Source organism: Callithrix jacchus, chromosome 18 (assembly GCF_049354715.1).
Source record: "Callithrix jacchus isolate 240 chromosome 18, calJac240_pri, whole genome shotgun sequence".
Lineage (NCBI taxonomy): Eukaryota > Metazoa > Chordata > Mammalia > Primates > Cebidae > Callithrix > Callithrix jacchus.
Window position 1 is genome coordinate 44,082,109 of NC_133519.1, and position 27,429 is coordinate 44,109,537.

Here is a 27,429-nt window from a genome sequence, read left to right on the forward strand (position 1 = left end):
AAGATTTATTTTCAGTGGTCATTACCAAATTTAATTCCAGCCTCTTACATCCTTCCACTGAAAAGATGAAAAGGGTATTATATGATGTTTGCCTACTTAAAAATGTCCAATGGAAAATCTTCCTAAAAGGCAAATGTCAGCTTATTAGCCTCAAATAAAATAAGAGAAAAAGTCTGTTATACCTACTATTCTCAGGAACATATTCATTATTTAGTGTTCTTATCATTGATAGGTTCTCTCTGGTGGTCGAATCCTAGCACTGACCAGTGCACAAATCAGTGACACAGGAAGGTACACCTGCGTGGCAGTGAATGCTGCTGGGGAAAAGCAAAGGGACATTGACCTCAGAGTATATGGTGAGACATTTTAGTAATTAATTCTGCTCTGATGTAGATGTGTTTGGGTCCTAAAAATCATTGAGAAGGTTAAGGGAAGTTGACAATAAAGAACCATGAACCTTAGAAATGATATCACATGATCAATTCAAATCAAATTCTCTTTCTGCCTTATATCTGACTTTGGATGATTTCCTTTCTTAAAGTTCTGAGAAAGCAAAATGCCCACATCCAGTATGTAGGGTGTTGGTTTTATAGAGTACTCTGAAAACCATGGCTGTGGATAGCAGCTCTGCCCTTTAGAAGAGAGAATCTTCTTACTGAAGCAAGTATCTTTTCAAGTAGCGTTCTTCATTCTACTCAAAGCCATCATTTTTATTACTTTCTAATTATTTATAATCAGCATATTTTGTGATCAATACTATGTTTGTGAATTAAAGGCTCTTCAAGAAGCAAAAAGTTCAGCTCAATATAAATTTAGACAAAATTCAAGTTATTGTCCGCCCTCAATGCTGTTCACAATGTTCACAAAAGCTGATCTCATCACAGCAGAAGAGCCCCATAAAAAAGCTGGGGCCTCTTGAGCTCCATTTATATATTATGCTCATTAGTCCACATTGCAGTACACCTTTACATTCAGGACTCTTTTAGACTTTTTTCTGTGCCTTTATTTGCATTATATTCCTTAGTTCATGGAATATGAAATTATTTCTTTTATGACTTCTTGAAGAATTTCTGTTAATGCAGAATGCAGGCCTTCTCCTAAAGTCCTACCTCACTTCCAAATAATTCATTCCTATTTGAAATATATTACCTTTTAAAAAAAAATTTACCTCCAGACAATGTGGACCATGTTGTCTTCTCTTTATAAGTTTGCCAGTGCAAACGTAATGATCACAAATAACATATATTGTTATATAATTTTTTAGTAAAAAGACCTCTTGATATAACATGGATATCATACATATCTAGTGAAAGTTTTAGTTGGCATCAGTACACTACCAAAGAGTTCTCTATGCTCTTTCTGTTCTGTTGCTACTGCAATTGACATGAATTCACATCCAGTATCCAGATTTGCTTAGGTTTTTGAGGTGACAAGTCTGTAATGCCCAATCCCAGGAATTTTAACTCCTTCCCTGAACTGGGTCACTTTTATGCTTTCTGAAGAACGGGAAAGTCTATTCTGAAATACTCTTTGAGACTGATTCATCAATCAATGTATGTATGTAACACGATAGTTCATCAGTCATTAGGAAGCAAGTAGAGGGGTGCCATTGGTATTGACTGGGTTTTAGCCAACACTTAAGTCTGAGGTGGTCTCCTCACATTTCTACACTGGCTAGTGTCAAGCGCGAACCTGGGAGATAATAAAGAGTTGATATTTTCCAGAAATTATAGAAACATGCATGACTATTCTTTATCATTTGCTAAGATACTTCCATACCACTTCCTTAGGCTGAAAATCAGGGTCTTTCCTCTGATACAAAAGTCAAGTAGCTAGCTGATATATATGTTTGCCAATGTGTATATGGGTTTAGCCATTAAATACACATGCAGCAAGCTGCTGAAAAAGTGTAAAACTAAAACAGGTTTTTAATCTAAAATCAGTTTTCAATCTATATTTCACTATTAGTGTTATTTTCATAAATTATATTCTTATAGTTGTAGTAGCAACTTTGGTAATGTGTGTCTAATTGGAGCCTAATGAATGTTAATTCCCAGAGGTAAATCACATTCAGGTTTACACTGGGGGGTATGATCTTGTAGGGTGGAGTAGGAGAAGTAGACAGTAGGCAAAATAGCTTTTCCTACAATTATGGGTAGTTCATTAAAAACTTTTTCTCTCTGGTATAATTCAGAATATGTTTTGCCACACCATGAGATATTGAAACAAAAGAATTGAGTTTTTAAAAGATTTGTATTCATGTAGTACCTTTTCTTTAAACTTAAGCTCAGAGAACTTTCTTGGAGATAACACATTCTTCAGCTTCCCGGCAACTATGGCAACACTGATTTTGGTAATTAAATTTAACAAACAGTGCTTAGGATGAGAAACAGGTCCAGAACACATCCCTTCCTAAGCAACATAACCACAAAGCAGAATAGGGATAACATCTAAGGAAGCTGAGGATCTAAAGGGTAGAACCCTTGTTCTCCTCTCAGACTAAACAAAAAGTTGGAAATGAGAGACAGGACAGGAAAAAAAATAGATGTTTCAGTAACATATATCCTCGGCTGTAATTAGATTTGCTTCAATTGTTTTTGCATTTTTTCTCTTATTTAAAAAACATGGTTTCCTTTTGAACTTGATTTAACTCATTTAGCTATAAAGAAAAGTAACCGAAGGAAAATATATGTGGAAATGAATTAGCAGTCTGAAGTTTTGAATTGTTTCCGACTTTCACTTCTGCAGTCTTAATGAGCTCATGCTCTTTTGTAAATTCTACAAATAATCTAAGACAAACCTATTTTTATATAGTAATGGTACTTTTTTATTCAATGAAGCCAAACTTTACCTAAAATTATTTCCAAGCTGTGAAATCAGCTATTCTATTTAGGGTTTCATGAGTGCTAGGACTGGTGAATCTGTTTTCATGCCATCTTTAGAAAGTGGCAATAATTAGGCCAAGAGTGGTGACTCACACCTTTAATCCCAGCACTTTGGGAGGCCGAGGCAGGTAGATCACCTGAGGTCAGGAGTTTGAGACCAGCCTGGCCAACATGGTGAAACCCTGTCTGCTAAACACACACACACACACACACACACACACACACACACACACACACACGAAATAGCTGGGCATGGTGGTGAGCCCCTGTAATCCCAGCTACTCGGGAGGCTGAGGCAGGAAAATTGCTTGAACCCGGGAGGCAGAGGTTGCAGTGAGCTGAGATCGCGCCATCACACTCCAGCCTGGGCAACAAGAGAGAAACTCCATCAAAACAAAACGAAAACAAAAAGAATAGAAAGTGGCATTAATTGTGCTCACTTTGCTATTTTTATAGCACTTTTAATCTCAAACAGACTAATCATGTGTCTTTCATCGAATGTGTTACACATCAAAAATAATGTCAGTGTTTATAGTTTCTCATGAATTACTTTAATCTTATTGAGAGCCAGATGTCTGTGTGTGCTACTAAATTTAGCGGAAGGAACACCGTGAATCTCTGCACAAATGCTCCGTTGGTCAATCTCAGCCATTGTGCAGTGTGTTTCTTCCCTTAGCATCAACTTCCCTTGGCATAACATAATATGTCCTGCACCCCAGAACAGCACATGAAAGTGATCTTTAGTTCATACCCTTTCCCTTTGTAGTAGACATGGTAACAGAGAAACCTCATGGTTACAGAGCCACAATACTACTACTGCAGTCAAAGTCTGTTGCCTTCATTATCTTGCCACGTGCTGGAGTATCAAGCCTGAAACAATGGCTGATAGACTATAATCATATTTTTACCACAAAAAATCTTGTTTCTATAAAAACATTTGCAAAGTCCCTTACAATTCATTTTAATACAACTTAACCTTTCTTGTAATAAAAAATAAATGCTACAAATATGCCAAATTTTCAATAGCCCTGAATAGTGACGGGATTTTGTGAGAAATAGCCAAGGAAATTCCCTTCTGGTTTTTTTTTTTTTTTTTTTGAGTGGCCCTTCTATAAAATGCCTGATTTCATCATTAGTTTCTTTTTCTGAATGAGTACATATATAGAACTGAAAGAGTCCTTGAGCAGTTATGGATTCCACCATCTCATTCTTGGCAGGACTGTACCTAAACCATGTAAGATAAATGATTGCTTATTCTTTAATACACCCAAGAGAAGGAGGTTCCTTAAACTTTTCTGAAACACATTTCAGCATCTAACAAGCCTTATGTTGTCAGGGAATCCTAATTTTAATCTCATTAAAATTTCCACTCATTTCCTCTTCTTATGTAATTGTGAGTATGTTGTACAGCTGGTCATTGAACTGATTTGTTCTTTATTGTGTCACTTACCCTACATGGTCTTCACTCCATAGAAAGTTGACGAAGCACCATGGAAAACCAAATAGAACACTAAACTGCAAGTCTGAAGACTCCTAGCTTTACTGGCAGTTGGTCATATTATTTTTCACAAGCTGTGGTCTGACACCAGTTTTATGTTTTGCACACTGTGAGATGATATCCTCCAACTCTATTTTTTAATGTTGCCTCTGTGACTATGAAATTTATTTCTTTTGCAAAAATTACAAATATTGAATATGTATTCACTCTTAGTTTGTTATTGTTTCTAAAATATTTCATGAGTTATTTATTACTTTGAAAACCTTAAGCTGTAACATCTAGTTCTAGAAGTTTCTTAATTGGGCACTTGATGAGAACTTTCCATTCTAAAAGTTTTTGAAATTAAAAGTTAGTGAGAAGTATTGTTGTTCAACAGGAACACATTAATCAGTGATTTATTAGTACTTGATTCTGTCTGAACCAAGTGATGCAAAGAGGGTATGTTAGAATGATTGTGATCATACGTCTTAAAAAAAAAAATAAAGGTTTTCATTATATGTCCTGCTAATTAATGAATATAAACAATGTGCTGGCCTTTCCTGAAAGAAAACTCATCTTTCACTTAGTTCCACCAAATATTATGGGAGAAGAACAGAATGTCTCTGTCCTCATTAGCCAAGCTGTGGAGTTACTATGTCAAAGTGATGCTATTCCCCCACCTACTCTTACTTGGTTAAAAGATGGCCACCCCTTGCTGAAGAAACCAGGCCTCAGTCTATCTGAAAATGGAAGTGTGCTAAAGGTAAGGATATACATTCATTTATTTTTGTCTTGTGTTAGACTAATTTTCTCTTATAAAATTCTAGGAATGCTTTTTTTTTTTTTTTTTTTTTTGACACAGTCTTGCTCGGTGGCCCAGGTGGGAGTGCAGTGGCATGACTCGGCTCACTGCAACCTCTGCCTCCCAGGTTCAAGCGATTTTCCTGCCTCAGCCTCCCGAGTAACTGGGATTACAGGCATGTGCCACCATACCCAGCTAATTTTTTTTTGTATTTTTAGTAGAGATGGGGTTTCACCATGTTGGTCAGGCTGGTCTCAAACTCCTGACCTCATGATCTGCCCGCGTTGGCCTCCCAAAGTGCTGGGATTACAGGTGGGAGCCACTGCACCCAGCCTCTAAGGAACCCTTTTATTGATGAGGTTTGCAATATTTTAAAATTTTATGCTTAGTGAGATGTAAATATTTGTCATCATATCCAGAAACTATCTCAAAAAATGCTTCCAGGAAAATATTACAGAAATAATCCAAGGTGTGCCTCACCTTCAGTCTTCTGGCCAATCAGCAAATGCCCATTTTAGGTGCTCTGGATAAAGATGCAAAAAAGTTATGGTGGCTCATGCCTGTGATCCCAACAATTTAGGAAGCTGAGGCGGGCAGATCACTTGAGGACAGGAGTTCAAGACCAGCCTGGCCAACATGGTAAAACCTGTCTCTACTAAAAATACAAAAATTAGCCCAGCATGGTGTCATGCACCTATAATCCCAGCTACTTGGGAGGCTGAGGCAAGAGAACTGTCTGAACCTGGGAGGCGGAGGCTGCAGTGAGTTGAGATCACACCACTTCTCTCCAGACTGGGTGACAGAGCAAGATGCTGTCTAAACACACACACACACACACAAACACACACACACTCTCTCTCTTCATGTCCTTGATGTCTTCCAGTCTTATAAATACATAAAAAACTAAGTAACAGATTAGTTGAAAAATGCAACGAGTACTGTAGGTCTGAGTCAATTACCAAGTGGATGGTACAGATAATACATTTTGGGGGATGGCAAAAGGTGAGGCTCTGGTTGCCAGGACTAGTCTTGAAGGAATACTTAGTGTTTTAACGATAGATGAGATAAAAGGCAAGGGAAGCAAGTCAGCTAGTTTGGCTGAAACATAGAATTTAAAAAGTGAATATTTGGAGATAATGTTGAAAAGGTTGATTTACATGAAATAAAGTGTGACATTGAAAGTCAGCCTAAGGAATTCAGATTCAGGAGGACAGAAGATGGCCCAATGTTTATAAAATCCTCGTAATAACCCAACTGAGAAATCAAAAGACCAGCTAAGTAATCCGCCCACAGTTACTGAAAGACAGAAATTGGATTAAAACACAGGGAGTATGGCTTCAGAGCCCATGGTACTAACCACCGTATAGTCTCTTGCTAAAGGAGGGGTATTACTGATAAAGAGAGTCTTGAGAAGTTGATGACGGGCAGTAAGCTGGGCAGTAACCTACGGAAGACGGAAGGATGGGGTGAGTGGGGGAGTACAAAGGAGTATGTTAGAGGCAAAGGACGGAGATCTTGAGAATTATGATTCTATAATCATAGACCTGGGTGAGAAAGGACAGACCAGAATCACTGCCAAAAGAAAGAGGGGTGAGCTAATTGAGCTACACAATATTTTTTTATAGAATCATCTAAAATTTTTTTTTTACTGCAGATTAGTATAGCATAACAATTCATGAGTTTAAACTTAGTCAAAAATTCATCTGTAGAACAAAAATTAAAAATTGCAGAATTTAAAAAACCTTTTCAAAAATTAATACTGTAACTTTCCTTCATAAAAGACTGTTTGGCACATCCATAGATGGGATAAATATTTAGTCTTCAACTTAGAAGCCAACATTAGGCCCGGATGCTACTACAGGTCAAAGAAAAGAAAAACAAAAAAAGAAGGAAAAAGCATGGCCCATTCTCGGGGGCTGAGCCCAGCTTTCTAGAAAGCATCTGGTAAAATTCTCAAACCTTATCTCTGACCAAATGACAGAGGGAGTCAACAGCATGAATGCAAATCTCAGTGAGTACAGAAGTTTGTCCCATTGAGGGGTTTAGGGAGAAGACCAGAGGAATGAAAACTTTTATGGAATGCAATCCTAATTAGTCAGTTAAAAGTATCTTCCCTGTGCGCTACCATTCACACATGTCTTTAACAAAATCAAGTAATAGAATCTTACCATTTTGTCTTGCCTGGCACACGTAGGCACTCAATAGATATTAACCCCTCCTCTCTAGTAATCCCTTCCTGACTCTTTGTATGAGACATGCAGGCCTGTGCATACTGGCTTTAAGGACTTGTAACCCCAGATTTGAGTGGGCCTGCCACTAATTATGTGACTTTGAGCAATTTAGATCTCTTGATTGATTGAGTTTCCTTATCTGTAAAGTGAGGAGATTGTATTTTACATACTCTTTCAAGTCTAATATTTGGTTCTCCATCTGTGCTTTTACCCAGTTCCAGCTCTGTTGTTCACATCAGTCGATTAGTGTTTATTGACTGACTTCTGTGTACCCTGCTAAGCCAGATACTTCAAATCATCACTCTAACTGCAGTGATCATTGAATGTCTTAGAAATTATTGATGGCAAACAGTTGGCAATAAGTCACATACTGCTTGTTGTATCTTTTGTATTAGCTTATATGATTACTTATATATTATTTATTATTTTTTATGTTCACGTCCTTTATATTCTCAACTAGATTGCAAACTTCAATCAGAAACCATATCTGACATGATATCTCTTTATATCTTCCTACTGTACCTAGTACAAGATTTGTAATAACTGCAGATGGTCAATGGATGAATGAGCATTGATACATGTTATACATAAATACATGAAAAATATTTTCTGATACTTGTTCATTTGCCAAGCACCAAACTGAGTACCAGGAGATTGACGCTAATTTAATACTTAGCTGAAAGAAGCTTACAAACCCAGCATGGGAGAAAGATATATGTAATATTATTGGTTTCAAGAGTAAGGCTGTTATTTTACTGGACAATTTCCTGGATGTATAAGGATTGTATATTTTAAAGTCTTAAATGATTTTATCAGAAATTGTACCTTTTTGTAATTTTTTATCTGAGTTGTATTTAAAAGGCCATTCTAGACCTTCAACCCCCAATATAAACGAGTTTAAAATAAGCTATGGCATAGATGAAAATGGTTGAATCTTGTTGTGTTGAAACTGGGTGATGGGCATATAGCCATTTATACTGCTGTTCTCTCTACTTTTTACATGTTTGTGAATCTTCAGAATAAAAATGAGAAATCACAAATAGTGTCAATAGAAAACCCCAAGTTAGAAAGTGATTTCAAAGGATGGTTTTGTTTTCAGATTGAAGTTGCTCAGGTTCAAGACACTGGTCGTTACACTTGTGAAGCAACAAATGTTGCTGGAAAAACTGAAAAAAACTACAATGTCAACATTTGGGGTAAGTGTGATCAGCTCTTGAAAGCAAATGATGCAGCCTGTGGTTTTTTTGCCACTTAAAATGACATTCACCCATGTAACTAAAATTGATTATAGTATGTAGATGAACAACAATGAGTACATTTACAGGGTGCTGAACTGCCTTGGGTATCAGTTCATATAACTACTTCAACAGTAACTCCAGGTGAGCTTTCTTACAACTTTGATGTTAAAGGATTCTCCTCATCCGCCTGAGTCACATGCCCTTTACTTTCCACAGCCAGCATCTCATCTTGATTGGGCCTTCTCTAGGGAATAGTGGTGGGTCCTCACTGGAAAGAAAACAAGCCAAAAGGCCAAATTATCTATGCAAACTGTGTGTGTGTCTGTGTGTCTGTGTGTCTGTGTGAGAGAGAACACAGGCGTTTGCGTGGTGGGAGATACGATTACTAGGATAACCGGAGAAAAGCTATTCACAGTTGAATTTTTATCATTTGTTGCTAATTAAGGTCATTCTTATAAAGAATCACAACTTTTGCCTCAGCTGTGGCTATCAGCTAACAAGGATTTCCATTTCTAGTATATTTACCTGTATCTTACGTACCTTAAAAACACTCATGTATAACTTTTAAGCCCTCTTTATTTTGATTGACTTGTTTAAACTTTTTAATTATTGAGATTACAAGCTGAAAGTTACCTTTTATTTATAAAGCTTATTCACAAACATATGTAATCCCAGCACTTTGGGAGGCTGAGGCGGGTGGATCATGAGGTCAAGAGATTGAGACCATCCTGGTCAACATGGTGAAACCCCGTCTCTACTAAAAATACAAAAAGTTAGCTGGACATGGTGGCGGGTGCCTGTAATCCCAGCTACTCAGGAGGCTGAGGCAGGAGAATTGCTTGAACCCAGGAGGCGGAGGTTGCAGTGAGCCGAGATCATACGATTGCACTCCAGCCTGGGTAACAAGAAGAGCGAAACTCTGTCTCAAAAAAAAAAAAAAAAAAAGGAAAACTAGATGAAATAACTTTATTCCAGTGGAGAACAAATACTTCTTAAAATTTGATAAGGATGCACTGATGTAATATGACTATCATTTTAAAAAAACGCTTCAGGCAGGTTATGAAAAATGCTGTTATACACCCTGTAAAATGATTAATTTACTATTAAAAAGTAAAGGTTATTATATGGTAAATTTATATTCATTACATATTACTTATATGTCATTAACTTCTGTTCCTGCCTCTTTTTACCCATTTTGCCTCTCCATTTCCCCTTCTCTTCCATCCTCATTTCTTTCGTGTTTTTTTTTTTTTTTTGAGATGGAGTTTCGCTCTTGTTACCCAGGCTGGAGTGCAATGGCGCGATCTCGGCTCACCGCAACCTCCGCCTCCTGGGTTCAGGCAATTCTCCTGCCTCAGCCTCCTGAGTAGCTGGGATTACAGGCACGCGCCACCATGCCCAGCTAATTTTTTGTATTTTTTTTAGTAGAGCTGGGGTTTCACCATGTTGACCAGGATGGTCTCGATCTCTTGACCTCGTGATCCACCCGCCTTGGCCTCCCAAAGTGCTGGGATTACAGGCTTGAGCCACCATGCCCAGCCACTCATTTCTTTCAAATAGGAAAAGTATTTATTGTTTATATCTAGTTCACTTGATATTTAATTTATTCAGTATTTATATCTAGTTCCCAATATGGACAAGACACTAGGCTAAGTGTTATCAAGTAAAAATGGGGGGGAAAAAAAGAGAAAAAAAATTAGGAGCGATGATCAATTAGAAACTGAGGTGAAAATTTTCTTTTTCATTTGTGATATTTGAGGTACCTGTGGACCACATGAAGCTGCCCTCCCTGCAGCCATAAATACAAGCCTATCATTTAGGAGAGAGAAGAGTTAAAAACATATGCTTGCAGACATAACTATATAGGTAGCAGATGAAATCACCTGGAGAAGGTAAAAAAATGTATACAGAAGAGTAATAGGATGGCTCTCAGGGGAACCTTATAAGAAGAGAGCTAGTAAAAGAGACTCTAGATAAGAAACTGAGAAGGAAGAGCCTAAGAGGTAAGAGGAAAACCCAGTAAAAAATGTGTCATAGAAACTAACAACAATGTTGTTCCCAGAAGAATACAATGAGTAAGTTTGATGTGGATGGATGTATGGGTGAATGAGTAATACCACATATTGCAGAGAAGTCAATTTAGTCATAAACTACAAAATATACTTTACAAACCAGTACCTCTTTAAAGCAATGCAGGCTGAGCACGGTGGCTTACACCTGTAATCCCAGCACTCTGGGAGGCCAAGGAGGGTGGATCACCTGAGGTCAGGAATTTGAGACTAGCCTGGCCAACATGGTGAAACCCCATCTCTACTAAATATACAAAAATTAGCCAGACTTGGTGGCGGGTGCATATAATTCTAGCTACTCAGAAGACTGAGGCAGGAGAACCTCTTGAACCTGGGAAGCAGAGTTTGCAGTGAGCCGAGATTGCGCCACTGCACTCCAGCCTGGAAGACAGAATGAGACTTTGTCTCAAAAAAGAAAGCAATGCAGTAGTGGAAAGCAGAATGCAATGGATATAAGAATGAATGATAGGGGAGAAAGTTGAGACATCAAGGAGAGATTCACTCAAAAAATACTTATGGTATGCTCTCCGTGTTCTAGGCACTGTGCCATGTGTGGACATAGAGCAATTAGAAAGGCAACAGTGTTCTCATAGAACTTATAGTTGGCTGGTGGAGAAATATCTTGAGGTAGTCAAAATTAAATCTAAGAGCTCTCATAGGTGGTTATGTAGAAAAGCATATGAGACACATTTAATTGAGCCCTTAAGGAGGAGTAGGCATTAACTCTGAAGAGGGTAAAAGCAATGCAGAGTCCTGGAGAATACTGTCTGTATTCACTGAGCTGAACGTCATTCACTGTGGAGCTAGTGTAATATTAGGAGAGAGGAGAAACACTGCTTTAAAGAGGTTTTACCTTACTAGGTAGCAAGGTTAAAACAGGCGTATTGAAGAAGCCTCTTAAATCAATTTAAAAAATATGGATTTGATTCTAAATGTGATAAAGGGATTTAAAGGAGGACTGTGGTGCTCAGATCTGTATTTTAGAAGAAGAAACCAGATGTATTTATTGAATCAACATGATTAAGTTGATTAGATGAAGAGGTATGGAAACAAGAAGAGTCAAGGGTGGATGTGTGTGGCTTGGCCAACTGGGCTGTGGGAAGGAACAAAGGGGGCTGAGTTCAGTTTTGGGCAAGCCAAGTTTGACAATGTTTCTAAGGCATCCAAGTTGAGATGTCAAGTAGTTAGTTGGATATTAAAGTCTAGACCTTTGGGGGGCCAAGGCGGGTGGATCACGAGGTCAAGAGATTGAGACCATCCTGGTCAACATGGTGAAACCCCGTCTCTACTAAAAATACAAAAAAATTAGCTGGGCACGGTGGCGCGTGCCTATAATCCCAGCTACTCAGGAGGCTGAGGCAGGAGAATTGCCTGAACTCAGGAGGCGGAGGTTGCGGTGAGCCGAGATCGCACCATTGCACTCCAGCCTGGGTAACGAGCGAAACTCCGTCTCAAAAAAAAAAAAAAAAAAAAAAGTCTAGACCTCAGAGAGGGTCTCCATTACAGTTAGAGATTTTCAAGTATTTGTATAAACGGAAGCCATGGGAGTAGAGAAGGGTAGAGTTTAGAATGGAGATCATGAATGTATAGTAGTGGCAATCTGTGCAATTGTGTCATTTTTTTCTGGAACTTTCAGTCTGTGGGATCTGTGACAACAGAGTAAACTGTAGGATTCATCCACAGTAAGAGTGTTGTCAAATAAGAATGGCAAAGGTACAAGGTAGTTGCAAATATTGACTTGACTGTGAAATCTAAGCTGAGGAGAGAGTCAGTAAACAGAAGAGTAGCAGCTGGATAGGGGGACTTCTGAGAGGTGAAAGCACTTGAGATTCAATGAAGCCAATGAATTGAGAAATGGGAATAATTAAGAGAGCAAAAAGAATAGAGAAGTTGTCAGAAAGAGACCTAAATTCATAAAATTACAGGAGGAGTGTTCTAGATGTTGGAAGGGCTCAGAGGTGGTATGGCCTCTGATGGAGAGTGGGATGAGTAGATCAGGGCTGAGTATTTAAACTGGTTATGCCTGTGGATGTTGATTTCATACAGAATGGTGAGAGACTTAGTATGAAAAGTATATGAACATGTATCAAACTGTTCAGCAAATAAAAGAAGAATGACAGGTTTACAGATGGGCTTTAAAAAAAGAGAGAGAGAGAGAAATAAATTGGTTATATGAACCTCAAAGGAATAGAAGCTTTTACATGGGATGTTTGAACATTGACCAGAAGCCACACTGGAGGTTGGAGGATTCTCCCACTCCTCAACTCTCAGGAACTTGGAAGAACAAGCCATCTACCAGCTGACAGTCCTGTAGCCAAAGAAGTGTCTTTACAGAGAGTTCAGCCAGCAGCTGCAGTCGCCAGCCCCTTTGAGAAAATCATGGGTAGTCCGTATTCACTTTGAAGGTTCCAGGGAGAAGCTTTAGGCCAGTAGAGAAGCAGTCTATGCAGACTAAAATAGGTAATATGTCCTTTCTTTAGATGAAACCCTTTGTCTCTGTTCTTTAGTATATGTTATATGCCTTATTTTTCCGGTTCTGTTCACTATCTGAGATAATCAAAGCTAAGCTAGGCAACATTGACTGGGCTAAGTTTAAATTTGGTAGGTGCCTTAGCTTTTTGATGCAAGGTATCTAAGTATCTTGCATCAAATATACATTTTATAATAGCTCTATTAGCTAACATATTTTATAAGTTATAATAAAGTAGCTTCATTTTATGCCATTCTGAATATTTTGATAATTAAATTTATATCTGTGTACGTGGGAAGTCTGCTATTAGCTGTTTATGCTACATCTGACAGGTGACTTTTAGTACAACGTTGATGTCAACTTTATATCCCAATTTCTTCCTTATGTCATTTGAGTAGAAACCTTTTATCCTCCATGTAAACTGTTAGGAAAATTCTATATGTTAACAAGTATAAAAATAATATTTTTTTTCCAGTCCCCCCAAATATTTATGGTTCTGATGAACTGACTCAACTTACAGTCATTGAAGGGAATCTTATGAGTCTTCTGTGTGAATCAAGTGGTATTCCACCCCCAAATCTCATTTGGAAGAAGAAAGGTCAGTTTTCATCCTTGAAATTTATAAAACTAAATGAAAATATAAGATGGAGATTTAATTTGTTTGACAAATTGTGTCAGATTCTAAACAAATTTTTATTTGCATACTAAATGCTAGACAACAAAATTGCCTTATATTAAATGTGCAACATGTGATACTTGTACACTACCCAGCTGAAATTTTTTATTTTTAAGACTATTAACCCCTCCCTAGAAAACAATAATTTTCTTCATCAATTGATTATTTTTGAACCAAATACGTTATAGGGCAGCTATAAACGTTGGGAATCCTCCATTCAAAGAACAAAATTTTCTTTTTTAAATAAGTTTTAAACTTCCTGGGTGATTAGTTCAGTCATACCCCAAACCTCAGCATCACACAACAGATTCATGTAACAAACCTGTGCTTGTACCTCCTGAATATATAAGTCCATATCATTAAAAAGTAACTTTTTTTCTTTGTGACAATTTTCAACGTACATTAAGATTGAATTTTGCATTTGACCAGATTTTCAATTTATTTATCAACATCTCTTTAAGCCACTAAGCAGCAGACAGATCATTTACATTTTTAGTTCACTGAAATATTAGCGCTCCTTCATTTTACACACTAGGGCAGGATTATTTTACACTGTCATTTGCCTTTTATGTACTTGAACGAAATGAACAAGTATCATACTTAGTGATGTATACAAAATGCTTTAAATTTCTGCCTCGTATTCTGCCATTTGTACTTCTTTGCAGGCTCCCCAGTGCTGACTGATTCCATGGGGCGAGTTAGGATTTTGTCTGGGGGCAGGCAATTACAGATTTCAATTGCTGAAAAATCTGATGCAGGACTCTATTCATGTGTGGCTTCGAACGTTGCCGGAACCGTAAAGAAGGAATACAGTCTGCAAGTTTACAGTAAGTTGATGATTAGCCAGGCTTTAGCACAATTTTCTTTTAAATCTTTTCATCCTTCTCATTTACCTTATTTAATATCTTCAGTATTCATTCAAAATGGTATGGTTGTAACTATCATATGACGCACACCTTTAAATTGTACTGACGTAACTGGAGAGCAAGTACTTCCGTCTGGCTGTTAGTTATTCGGCCATACAGTTGTCCACTCTGCATTAGCCCACCAATGGCAGACACATCAATATGGCTGTAATTCATTGGGGGCAGATAGTGGACACGTGGAGGGGGAAGGGGGAGCATTTTACCATAGGGGATATTTACAATATGTAAAAATACTTTATTTTAAAGAATATTTTACTTGTATAAGATCTTAGAGTGCTTAAGACAGTTATATTCTCATTTAATCTTCATATGAGCTATGATATGTAAGACAAAACGGAGTCTCGCCCTGTCTCCCAGGCTGTAATGCAGTGGTGCGATCTCTGCTCACTGAACCCTCTGCCTTCCAGGCTGAAGCGATTCTCCTGCCTCAGCCTCCCGAGTAGATGGGACTACTACCACACCCGGCTAATTTTTTGTATTTTTAGTAGAGACGGTTTCACCATGTTAGCCAGGATGGTCTTGACTCCTGACCTTGTGATCTGCCTACCTCGGCCTCCCAAAGTGCTGGGATTACAGGTGTGAGCCACTGTGCCAGGCTATATATGTGGACATTTAAGATCAGAGAGGTTTTATTAGCTGAACAAGGTCGCTTGGCTTGTGTGTAGTAGGACGGGCACTAGAAGACAGGATTACTGACACTGGCCCACTTTTCTTCCCACACACATATATATTAGAATTGATCTAGTTTTGTTCCAGTGATATGTGAATTCAGCTTCAAGTAACAGACTAACTGGCTATCAGTGTCTGAACCAAGTAAAGGTTTATGTTCTCATATAATGAGGTGGCAGGGGTTAGCATTAGTCACTGGAGTTGGTCAGCAGCTTAAGTGTATCAGGATAGGTGCTCTGGCATTCCCCTTGCCCCTCCTTCATGGCCTCAAGATGGTAGCTGTAACTGTGGTATCAATTCCACATGGAAGGCAAGAGGAAGGGAAAGGACTGGTATCTTTCTCTTTTACCAGGAGAGCAAAAATTTTCTCCCAAATCCCCAGCAGACCTGTGTAGATTTTATAGGCCTAAATTCGTTCATGTGGTTACCCCAGTTTTCCAGCAAGACTGAGAAACTGTCTCAGCGTTTCCAACTCATATTGTAAAAGGGAGAAGGAAAAAAGGAGTTGGTAGCAGGCATTGGGTTGTAAGCTAGGCTACTGTACATATTTTAAATGAGCACTAGGAAGTCTTATGTAAAGCAGGGCTACACATCATTAGTTCAAATATTTGTACAGCTTCTCAAAAGTGGGAAGTTAGCAAACACAGCAGACTTTTCTTGCTGTGTTGATAGCTTCATTTTAGGTCTGAACTTACTTAAAACATTGGAGAAGAATTCCACCTCTCAGCATAATATCATGTCTGTTAGTCCTGGGTCTTTTCTTTAGTAGTTTGCATTTTAACATAAAAATATATTTAAGTTTGGCAGGCGAAAATTTCTATGTAAGACTTGAAGCAAACTTTTCCTATTTTGTTTTGTTTTTTTATCTTCCTCCAACCCACAGTTAGACCAACCATAACCAACAGTGGCAGCCACCCCACTGAGATTGTCGTGACCCGAGGGAAGAGTATCTCCTTGGAGTGTAAGGTGCAGGGTATTCCTCAACCAACAGTGACCTGGATAAAAGACGGCCGCCCCTTGATCAAGGCAAAGGGAGTGGAAATACTGGATGAAGGTCACATCCTTCAGCTGAAGAGCGTTCATGTATCTGACACAGGCCGTTATGTGTGTGTTGCTGTGAATGTAGCAGGAATGACTGACAAAAAATATGACTTAAGTGTCCATGGTAAGAATAAAGAGGGTCAATATGTCCATTCACTGGCTAATATAATCTAGCATCCTGGATGGGAGGTATAGGCATCAAGTATTGAAAGTCGTTTATTTATAATCCATCATTTTAATCATATATACCTCTTCCCTGGGTCAGTCTCATCATTTATCCTTCTATGCCTGACCTCACATTATTTACCTTGCTGAAATAAACACATATTAGATATTCTTTAAGGAAAGCACACACTAAAGTAGAAAACTGTGGTCTTCAAGTGCTTTTGGTCCAGTGCCGTCCCAAGTAAAATTCCTTCATTTTGTGTTTTCCAAATTAGCTGACTTAACTTGGCTTGTATAACTGTAAGTTCCTTAGAATTTACTGACTCATCATTAGTTGGGCATGAGTTATACTGAAGTCAGCTTTAATATTCTAACTCTAATTAATGAGTCATTAATGTCAATTAGAATAGACCAAACATACACATACACAGGGACAATGACTTTGTGTACAATTTGAACTATAATTTTTAGAACTATAGAAACAGTGGTAAATTTAATGGACACAGATCTTGTAACTTGAACTCAGTTAAGACATGCATGAAGCTCAGTGTTAATATCCTGTAGTTTGCAGCCAATGTATTATGTACCAAAGCTATAGGAATCATAACACTAAAGGGAAGATGAATTAGTTTTAAGTATTTTTTGTTGGACTGCTCTTAATTTTTAGGATTAGATGATTGATTTTTTAGAAAATCTTTTCTTTAAAAAGGTAATGAATCCATATTATAAATTTGCAAGAATAGACGAGTGATTCGTATTCACAGTAGCAAAGATACAGAATCCACCGAGGTGCTGATTAATGGTGGATTGGATAAAGAAAATGTGGTACATATGCACCACAGAATACTACACAACCAGAACCCATGTCCTTTGCAGCACCATGAATGCAGCTGTAGGCTGTAATCATAAGTGAATTAATGCAGGAACGGAAAATCAGATGCCTCATGTTCTCACTTACAAGTGGGTAGCAAAAGTTGGGTTTTCAAGGACAAAAATATGGCAGCAGTAGAAACTGGGGACTACCAAAGGGGAAGGAGAAAAGGAGCCAGGGGTTCAAAAACTCCTGGGTACTATGCTTACCACCTGGGTGACGGGATCAATCATATTCCAAGCCTCAGCATCACAGAATATACTCATGTAACAAACCTGCGCGTGTATCCCCTTAATCTAAAATGAAACTTGAAATTGCAATTTAAAGAAAAAGAAGGGGTGACTAACTCACACAAAATCACTAACCACTATTGGAATAACAATATGAAAATAATTGACTGCTAAGATTGGGGAAGAAGTGACATTTTTACTTCCAGGAATGAGATACACACACACAGAGCTGACTGTTTTGATTGCTTGTTTTGTTTACTGATGATCAGAAGATGGAAGTCTTATTACCATACACTGTTTAGGATTTTAGGATTTAATATTTGATATACAGCATCAAGTATATCAAACATAGGCATCAGGTGACTAATATTTCCATTCCCTATTTGTTTTATTTTGTGTTATAGCTCCTCCAAGCATCATAGGAAACCATAGGTCTGAAAATATCAGTGTGGTGGAAAAGAACTCAGCATCCTTGACTTGTGAAGCTTCTGGAATTCCCCTGCCTTCCATAACCTGGCTTAAAGATGGGTGGCCTATCAGCGTTAGCAATTCTGTGAGGATTCTCTCAGGTATTAGAAATTCTGGTAGCTTTATAATCTTGTTAGCTTCATATGGCCACAACTTCTCCTTAATTTCAGATTTCTCAGTGTTTTTATTGTTTTATTTTTTTAACCTAGCTGCTTACTATAATACTCACTAATCATATTAAGAAAAAAATATTTGAAAGGATGTAAGAGGCTATATGAAAATGGGAAATCTCCAAATATCTCTAGACCCCTTTAGAAAACAAATCTTGACACTTGCTGATTACGTCAGTCATGGACATGTCAAAGCATTCATGCTACAATGAGTATCAACCAATTTGAAAAGACTTATAGGAAGTGCTGAAACTGAATCCAAAGTCTACAGTGAATCCTGTTATATAAAATACCTTTATAACCGAATATTAGTATTTCAACGTATTCATGACTAATCTCAGTGATGTTTACATTTCTAAGATGTGATAGTTTCCTGTGAGCTAAGACTTTATTGTCAAGAGATACTGATCTTATTCCTCATATAATTTTGTAGGAAAATCTAAATAGTTTGTCATTTGTAGATCAATATAAGCATAGAGAGAGATATTTAAGTCAAGCTGCAGAAATATGTTCTTGGCCCATTTTGGTAATGACCGCATACAGACTAAGATAATCTTGCCAAATTTTATATTAATAAAGAGCTTAGATACTTAGAAAAATACCTAATGTGTGATTGAAGACATCCAAATTCAAACACACCTCATGCTGGAGCTTTTGGGTTAAACTTAACGAGATGAAGGTTAAATAAGGCTCATGATAACCCTCTATCTAATTTTCTAATTATACTAGTTTATAATCTCTTTGCACTTATCAAACCAGTGATGAAATTATGGTGAAGTATAGCCTCAGAACTCTTAATATGAAAAGATGTCTGAATTGTGTTAGTTTCTCAGTATGCATTAAAATACAATGTGATTATCAAGACAATAAATGCATTATTTTGCCATATCAATAAACTGTATTTTCTCCAATAAGAAAAGCAAGCTATATTTTGCACTATGAACTTAGCAGAATTTATTAGGAAGACAAGAAGAAAGGCTTAATGACCGTATTTTCAAAGAAAAATAACTATGATGGGGAATTATCACATAATTAATATGTTCATATTTAGCCTGGAAAAATAAACCTTGTAGTGTATTTTGTATACAATCCAAAGTAAATTTAAATATTTGATGAGCCATGGTGTAGAAAAGATTATGCTGGTTTTTTCTATTTCCAGAAGTAAGTGGCAGTAAGCTCTCTTCCCCTAAATGTGCTCTAAGTTTTAATTACCACTACTGAAGGCATATTCAGGAAAGAGTCCTTCCCAGTGCTATAATCAGTTCTAAAAAACCTAAGTTCCCCCTGTTTCTTCCTGATCTTGGTCTATAAGTGATAGGAGCTTAATGAAAAATGTGCATTGGTATTAACCACATTTATTGTCTATAATACTCACTATATTTATGACCTCAGACTAGTTACTTAACTTTGCTAACTTCGGTGTGGTCACTTGTAAAGTGATAATAGTATTTGCCTCAGGGTTTCTGTAAGGAGAAAATGAGATGTGTAAAACAGTTAACACAGACTTGTTTGTGTTAACTTGCTTCTATGGTCCAATACCTATTGTTGTTGTCATAGACAACCTGGTAAAGGTGTGTGGTCTCCCGTCCTGGGAAACTTTCCTATGTCTTCACTATGATGTTTTTAACTGAACAGGACTCAGTCCCTGTTGAGCTTAAGAAATGCTTACTAATGGCAAAGATTTTATTAAAATTTGGTTACCAAAGCCTAAACACATTGTCTTCTTGGCTTGAAGTTATATTCATCTTTCTGGATTTTTAAAAAATGTTCAATTACTGAGAAAGTAGGAACTGTTATTAAATACAGTAAGTGCAGCAGAGCTCCTGGAAGTGAAAAAGGCAAACTCAAGTGATGTACTCCAGTATGTTACAAATTTACAGGAGTGCTGTTTTGGTCTCTTTTATCTTTGTTTTGCTTGACTAGCAGCTGGAGATCCCTGAGTGAACATATGATAAGTATTTCACCTTGTGGGGCTGCCAAACGAGTTACTCAGTATTATAGTCAGAACATGTTGCGTTGTGCAATAGATAAATGAGAATCGAATGAATGGTATATTACTTGCTTGGTCTTCGGTCTCCTGACTCTTCTGTTTTATTAATATTAGTCCTCCTGAGAATTCAATTATAGCTTTTCTAAAAGCAGTACTTTGGTGAAGACCCGATGTTTATCATTGTTATAAAGTTATCTGCCAGAAACAGATAACTGCTATAAAAATTTAATACGTACAAGAAACGTCTCCATATAAGTATAATTTATTGTCAGAACCCATTTTTGGTTTTCACTGGATTAAGTGAGAAGATCACGAAACAAAGAGAAAAGGAAGATCATGAAACACGTGGTTGAGGTTTGTAGAGCCAGCCGTGATTCATAAAAGTTGTACTGCTTTAATCTCTCTCTCAACTGGAATCATATTATGATCTCACTAATCTGAAGCAGTGAGTGCTTGAATCCTTCCCTAATCGACATAAGTTTTTAAAGCATTTTTAGATAATTTCTCTTTACTTAAATTCAATAGGGAAAAGGGCTAGATTCAGGTAGTTAGCTTTGTTTGTCTAAATAAGATATTACTAAGTTCACCTTTAGGTGGGTTGAGAGTGGGAAGGTTGTTTATAGAAAAAGTTCAATGTCAGCTTGTGTTTGTATAAACAGAAAACATTGAATACTCCTGGCAAACAGACCCAGGTGAATATTTACATGAAAATTTCGTGTTTAACCATTATATTGTTTTAGTTTAAATTCAGGGTGCCAAGCAAAAACATACCAGCTAGAAAATTATTACAAAATCCATGAAATGACCTACTTTTTTGTGGGAACTTACTCCTCAAATGGTGCCCAGGACGTTGTTCTCTAAGTGTCTCTTAGTTCTCTGCAGGTTTGGTTACATCTCGTTTGTCGGCCCCTCTGCTTTATCCTTAGAGATTCCCTTCAAATTAAACCCCTCAGTATATTAGAGTTTCACTGTCAGTCTGCATGCATTTCTTGGATGAATATTTCTTCAAACAAAATGTTACAGAGATGTGCAAAATACGAAAAGAAACGAAAGCAGTGCATCACTAGTGCATGAGGTGACCCCATAACATTTTATATAAATCTAGGATTCCATGAAACTCAGTTGAAAGCTGGTAGTCTTCGTTATCCTATCTTCATTATATTAGGTTGAAGCAAAAGTAATTGTGGTTTTTGCTTTTGAAAGTAATGGTAATATATTGATGTTACCCACATCTGGGTGTCTGGTCTGTTTATCTTTCTGACATTCCCATGTTACATGTTCTGTGGAAAACTAGCACTCTCTTCCCAACCATCTGATCACAGTTGTCTTTCTAAGCACAAATCATATCGTGAGCCCTGTTTGTTTATGCACTCCATGGTCTTCAGTGAACACAGTAAAGTCAAAATTCCTCAGCATAGCATTCACGGGCCCACACAACCTGGCCATACTCCATCTAGCCTCATCTCTTACCCATTTTCTCCTCCTGCTCTGCTTTCGGCACCACTTCCCATGCCTACTTATTACCTCTATCTCCTCATTCATACTCCACTCACAATAGTATCTGTATTCGTCCATTTTCATACCAATATAAAGAAATACCTAAGATTGGGTAACTTATAAAGGAGAGAGGTTTAATTGACTTACATTCTGCATGGCTGTGGAGGCCTCAGGCAACTAACAATCATGGCAGAAGGGAGAGCAGGCACATTCTTCACCAGGTGGTAGAAGAGAGAGAGCATGTGAAGGAAGACCTATCACATGCTTGTGAAACCATCAGATCTCCTGGGAACTCACTATCATGGGAACAGCCTGGGGTAAACCGCCCCATGATCCAGTTACCTCCCACCCTGTCCCTCCCTTGACACATGGGGATTATGGGGATTGCAGTTCGAGATGAGATTTGGGTGGGAACACAGAGCCAAACCATATCATTATCTCTCATGTGTTAAAATATATTTACCTTTTAAGATCATATTTAAACATCACCTTCTCTGTGAAATAACATTTCTTGCTTGCTGTCACCTAGCATTATATTTATAATTGTATCCATTGAACTAAAAGATTTTTCTGAACCATCTATTGCATTTTATATAGGTTTAAAATGTGATTTTTTAAAAAGTTTGACAAAAATTCATTTAAGGGCCTCTAAAATATACAGATTAAATGTGTACCTAAATTGAGCATCACTTGGATGACTTATAAAGTTTCAGTTTTCTTTTTAAGTCATCTTAAAAAGATGGTTTGCTTCTGCAGGAGGCAGGATGCTACGGCTGATGCAAACCAGAATGGAAGACACTGGCCAATATACTTGTGTCGTACGGAATGCAGCTGGTGAAGAAAGAAAAATCTTTGTGCTTTCAGTATTAGGTACTTATATAGTTCATAATATCTAGAAAAAATGTAATTGGCTTAAATTCTGGATTTATCTGCTACTTGATCTCATACCTGTGTTATTTGGCCCCTGAACTGTGTCTCTTGGCAAGAATTCAATTGTTAGAATTGTTTGGAGGCAATCCAGCAGTTGTTTGGAGAAATTAAAATGCCTGTCTTAATTCACAATTGCTCAAGAATATTCTGACAGGCTGAATGACTTGTTTAATGTGAATGCATATTAGCGTTATAGTGGAAGAAATAAAGGTCGAATAAATGTTCTTGCTGATTTGTTGACATATTTTTATGCAGACTTTATGTTTACATTACAACAAAATTCATTATAATTGGACTTATGGCATATAACTTTATAAGCTGTCTTAAAAGTAGAATTGATCAAAATATGACATTCTAACAATCAAATAGTGAATATGGATTGGGGATTTTGAAGGTCATAGCTTAGTAAAAACGTAGATCGATACCTGTAAAATAGCAGCCTTGCTGTTACAGCTGTAACTTATTTTGTTTTGTTTTTGTTTTGTTTTTTTAGTGCCACCTCATATTGTGGGTGAAAATACATTGGAAGATGTGAAGGTAAAAGAGAAACAGAGTGTTACGCTGACCTGTGAAGTGACAGGTATGGGGCTCAGCTCTCAGTCTCGTGGTGCTCTCCCCACTCACTGATAGTCATTGCCTCCACTACATAGCTTTTAAAAATTGTTTATGTATTTAGGGAATACCAGTGGAGTTTTGTTACATGGATGTATTGAGTGCTGGTGAAGTCTTGGTGATAGTAAACATTACCCAAGTAGTGTACATTTTACCCAAAGGTAATTTCTCATCTCTCAACCCCTCTTCCACCCTCCCACCCTTTCTAGTCCCCAAGGCCTATTGTTTCACTCTCTGTGTCCATTTGTACACATTACTTAGCTCTTTATAAGTTAGAACATACTGTATTTACTCTTTGTTTCTGAGTTATTTCACTTAAGATAAAGGCCTCCAGTTCCATCCATATTGCTGCAAAAGATAAGATTTCAGGCCGGGTGCCGTGGCTCAAGCCTGTAATCCCAGCACTTAGGGAGGCTGAGGCGGGTGGATCACGAGGTTAAGAGATCGAGACCATCCTGGTCAACATGGTGAAACCCCATCTCTACTAAAAATACAAAAAATTAGCTGTGCATGGTGGTGCGTGCCTGTAATCCCAGCTACTCAGGAGGCTGAGGCAGTAGAATTGCCTGAACCCAGGAGGCGGAGATTGCGGTTAGCTGAGATCGCGCCATTGCACTCCAGCCTGGGTAACAAGAGTGAAACCCCATTATAAAAAAAAAAAAATTCATTCTCTTCATGGATAAGTAGTATTCCATGGGGTGTGTGTGTGTGTGTGTGTGTGTGTGCGCGTGTGTGTGTGTGTGTGTGTGTGTGTGTGTGTGTGTGTGTGTATACACCACATTTTCTTTATCCAATCTCTGTTAATGGAAACTTAGGTAGATTCCGTATCTTTGCTATTGTGAATAGTGCTAAAGCATACCTAGTGAAGGTATCTTTTTGTTATGATTTATTTTCCTTTGGGTAGATATTGAGCCCCACTATACATTATTTATCGGTTGAGAAAATGTCCATCTACTGTAATGGGCATTTGAAATTGAATTCTAGTCCAGTATAGCTGGTAGAAATATAGAGGAAACCTTTCAGATTCTGTGGAGACAAAATGGAAATACCAACAAGAAAAAGAAGGAAGAAAGAAAGACTGGGGAGGAAGGCTGGGAGGAAAGAGAGAGGGAGGGAGGGAAGGAGGGAGGGAAGGAGGAAGGGAAAGAGGGAGGGAGGGAGGGACTGCCCCTTTCTTTCAATTCAATAGATTGTTCTCCTTGAAAAATCATTCTGCTTCTACTTCTATGTGTGTTTACCTTCCCTACCTATTCAAAATTTTGTTTCCTTCCCTGTGTTTGTATCTTCCTTTCCTTTTCCTGTTTTCTTAAATTTCATTTCAAAGATATAGATAGGAGTTTTGGTGAGAATGGCATTATTTCATAGAGGGTATTTTCCAAGAACAATATTTTTACCTTTGTTAGTATGTTTTCATATTACAAAGGGAATAGAGAGTAGGAAAAATAAAAATTTTTAAACCAGTTTCATCATCTTTACCAGTAAATTGATTTGTTGCATAGAATCAAAATAAACACATCTCTAGAGGATATATTCAAGTCTGTCTTTTTATTGTATGTAGATGGACTTGCCGTTTTAAAGGAATAATGAAACTAGCCCATAACATTTTATGGAAAGCCAGAGTTTTAAGTAAGATTCAATGAGATTCTTATTTCATTGTTTGCCTGCCTTATGTGAGCAATAAATTTAAATAGGCAGAGGGGGATTTATTCTATATTAAGAAGGGCAGATATAAAGAATGTGATATATACTATTACTTAACCTGTCAATTTTTTTCTAGAAATAATGTAATTATCAACAGCTGCATAGGGAACCATTGCCTACATTTTATAATGCCCCCTCTTCAAGTTAGTATGTCATCCTTGCCCTCTTTCCAACATGACTTGCTTTTATGGTTTTAAAATTTTGAAAAAATTATTTGAATAATTTTAAAACTTAATACTTCACATAGATCTCATTTGAAAACAAAAATACAGGATCTCTTTCTAGAGGCTGTAAATATTAAAGAATAAGTAATATATTTATATCTCTATTGATCTATTTACCCATCTATCTATGGTAGAATCCTGGTATAAACTCAAAGTATCTGCTTGTTTAATTAATTAAAGGTTTTGTTTTTTTACAGCTTTTTGTCAAAAATATAAAATCTTCAAAAATTTTATATGAATGCAATGGTGTTCATGAATAATACTTTTAATAAAAATGAATGCTGCATTATTTTAAAACTGTACTATGAAAATGCTTATTTGTAAAAGTCTAAAGAATGGTATAAATTTAAACACAAAGGTCAATTTAGATCATTTCACTTATAGATGAACACTAACCTACATTTGAAAATTATGTATAATCTATGCATGTTTTTAAAGTCATAGCATAATCATTATTATAAAATAAGTTAGTTTGCATAGTTATTTTAAAATGAATGGTTTCTGCAGTGTTGTAGAAGTGGGACATAGATGAAGACAAATGAGTGAAAACCTCCTCTTTCACAGTTTATCCATTGTATGCATGTAATTATTAGCCAATTCTCAGAAATGGCTTTTTACAGGGAATCCAGTGCCAGGAATTACATGGCATAAAGATGGGCAGCTCCTCCAAGAAGATGAAGCCCATCACATTATGTCTCGTGGCCGTTTCCTTCAAATTACTAATGCCCAAGTGTCACACACTGGAAGATATACATGTTTGGCTTCCAATCCAGCTGGTGACAAGAGCAGAAGTTTCAGTCTTAATGTATTTGGTAGGTGTGGGCTTTTCTTCATATCTTAAAGAATCTGATGTGACTGTAGGCTACATTTTCTTTACTTTCTCTGCTCAAATAGTATTTCTGTCATAGAATTTCATCATGTAAGGAGGTCCAGTGCTTGTGTACATTTACTATTTTTCCTGAATTAAGCTATAAATTCATTCATCACGTATGGAATACCTACTATGTTCTAGGCACAGTGTTTTGTGCAAGGACACAACTCTGAACAAGATAGACTTTAATTAGCAGTGAAAGATAAAGATATGTTGGTCAAAGAGAAGGAGGTAAACAGTGATTGGGTCTCAACCTGAGATATTCTATCCTTTTTTTGTGAGACTGTCATTATTGGAAATTGGCCGTATTATAGTCTTTGTGGACTATGAGTGATGAAATAACTGTGTGTGTTGGTGTATTCTGTTCTTGCTTATGTCTCAGGAAAGACTTTAAAATAGATTTTTAACTTGTGCTCACTTTTTGAAATTTGTACCACCTAAATTTATTGTATTTCATTCCTAATATCAAATAATTCTACTGAAATCAACTGACCTATATGTGAGTATGCAAATTTATATAGTTTTTGTTTGTTTTTATAGTTCTTCGTTATACCATATAAGGAGTACAAAGATACTACCATACATAGAAACCTCACATATTGAACAGAGCCCTCAAAGAGCTTATAGTCTAATTGAGTAGAGGAAATGTGTGTGTAAGAAAAATTAAATCAAAATACCAGATACTATTTAAGTGTCAATGAATAAGTATTTATTTTATACATATATTTATAATATCTGTATTATATATATATATATGTTTGTTTATTCACTCATCCATGGAAGACTGAGGGATCTACATCTGAATCATAGCTCTTTTCCACCAACCTGATAAAGTAGAGGCTATTTAAGTGCATGTGTTTGCAACTTCCAATCTACCCAGCCAGAAATTCAGTGCTGTTACCCTTTCTTTTCTCAGTGGATAAATTCTCCTCCTTGTTCACAGTTGCTCCTCATACTTACACCCTTGACCCTCTGTCTTTCCACCGTCTGCCTTATTTGCAGCTTCACCTTCTACTGTTTCCACCACTTCATATTTTAACCATGCCCAGATATCTATACTTGCTGTCCTATTGAAGACAGGCTCTGTCTGACACTACTCTGGCAAGCACTTCCCTTTGCTAGGTCCGGCAAATATCTTGCAGTCCCAGTCTTAATGTTTTGTACATTTTTGATCTCTGTTTCCTTCACGGTGTTCTTTCCCAGTTATCCTTGCACA

General features: G+C 37.2%; 1 protein-coding gene across 12 annotated transcripts in view; it reads left to right on the top strand.

Annotated features, from left to right (window-relative positions):
- The window catches only part of HMCN1 (hemicentin 1), a 532,161-nt gene that overhangs the window by 387,317 nt on the left and 117,415 nt on the right, over positions 1-27,429 (top strand). For all 12 annotated transcript variants that reach the window (XR_013529004.1, XR_013529005.1, XR_013529007.1 and 9 more), the window contains 10 exons: positions 233-356; positions 4,950-5,125; positions 8,495-8,591; positions 13,648-13,770; positions 14,514-14,675; positions 16,327-16,608; positions 18,155-18,319; positions 22,632-22,745; positions 23,299-23,385; positions 25,963-26,154. Coding sequence is in view for 8 of the 12 variants with exons in the window: in XM_035280045.3 (XP_035135936.3) it covers positions 233-356; positions 4,950-5,125; positions 8,495-8,591; positions 13,648-13,770; positions 14,514-14,675; positions 16,327-16,608; positions 18,155-18,319; positions 22,632-22,745; positions 23,299-23,385; positions 25,963-26,154 (1,522 nt within the window). In the remaining 4 variants the exon portion in view is untranslated. The remainder of the gene's footprint in view (positions 1-232; positions 357-4,949; positions 5,126-8,494; positions 8,592-13,647; positions 13,771-14,513; positions 14,676-16,326; positions 16,609-18,154; positions 18,320-22,631; positions 22,746-23,298; positions 23,386-25,962; positions 26,155-27,429) is intronic.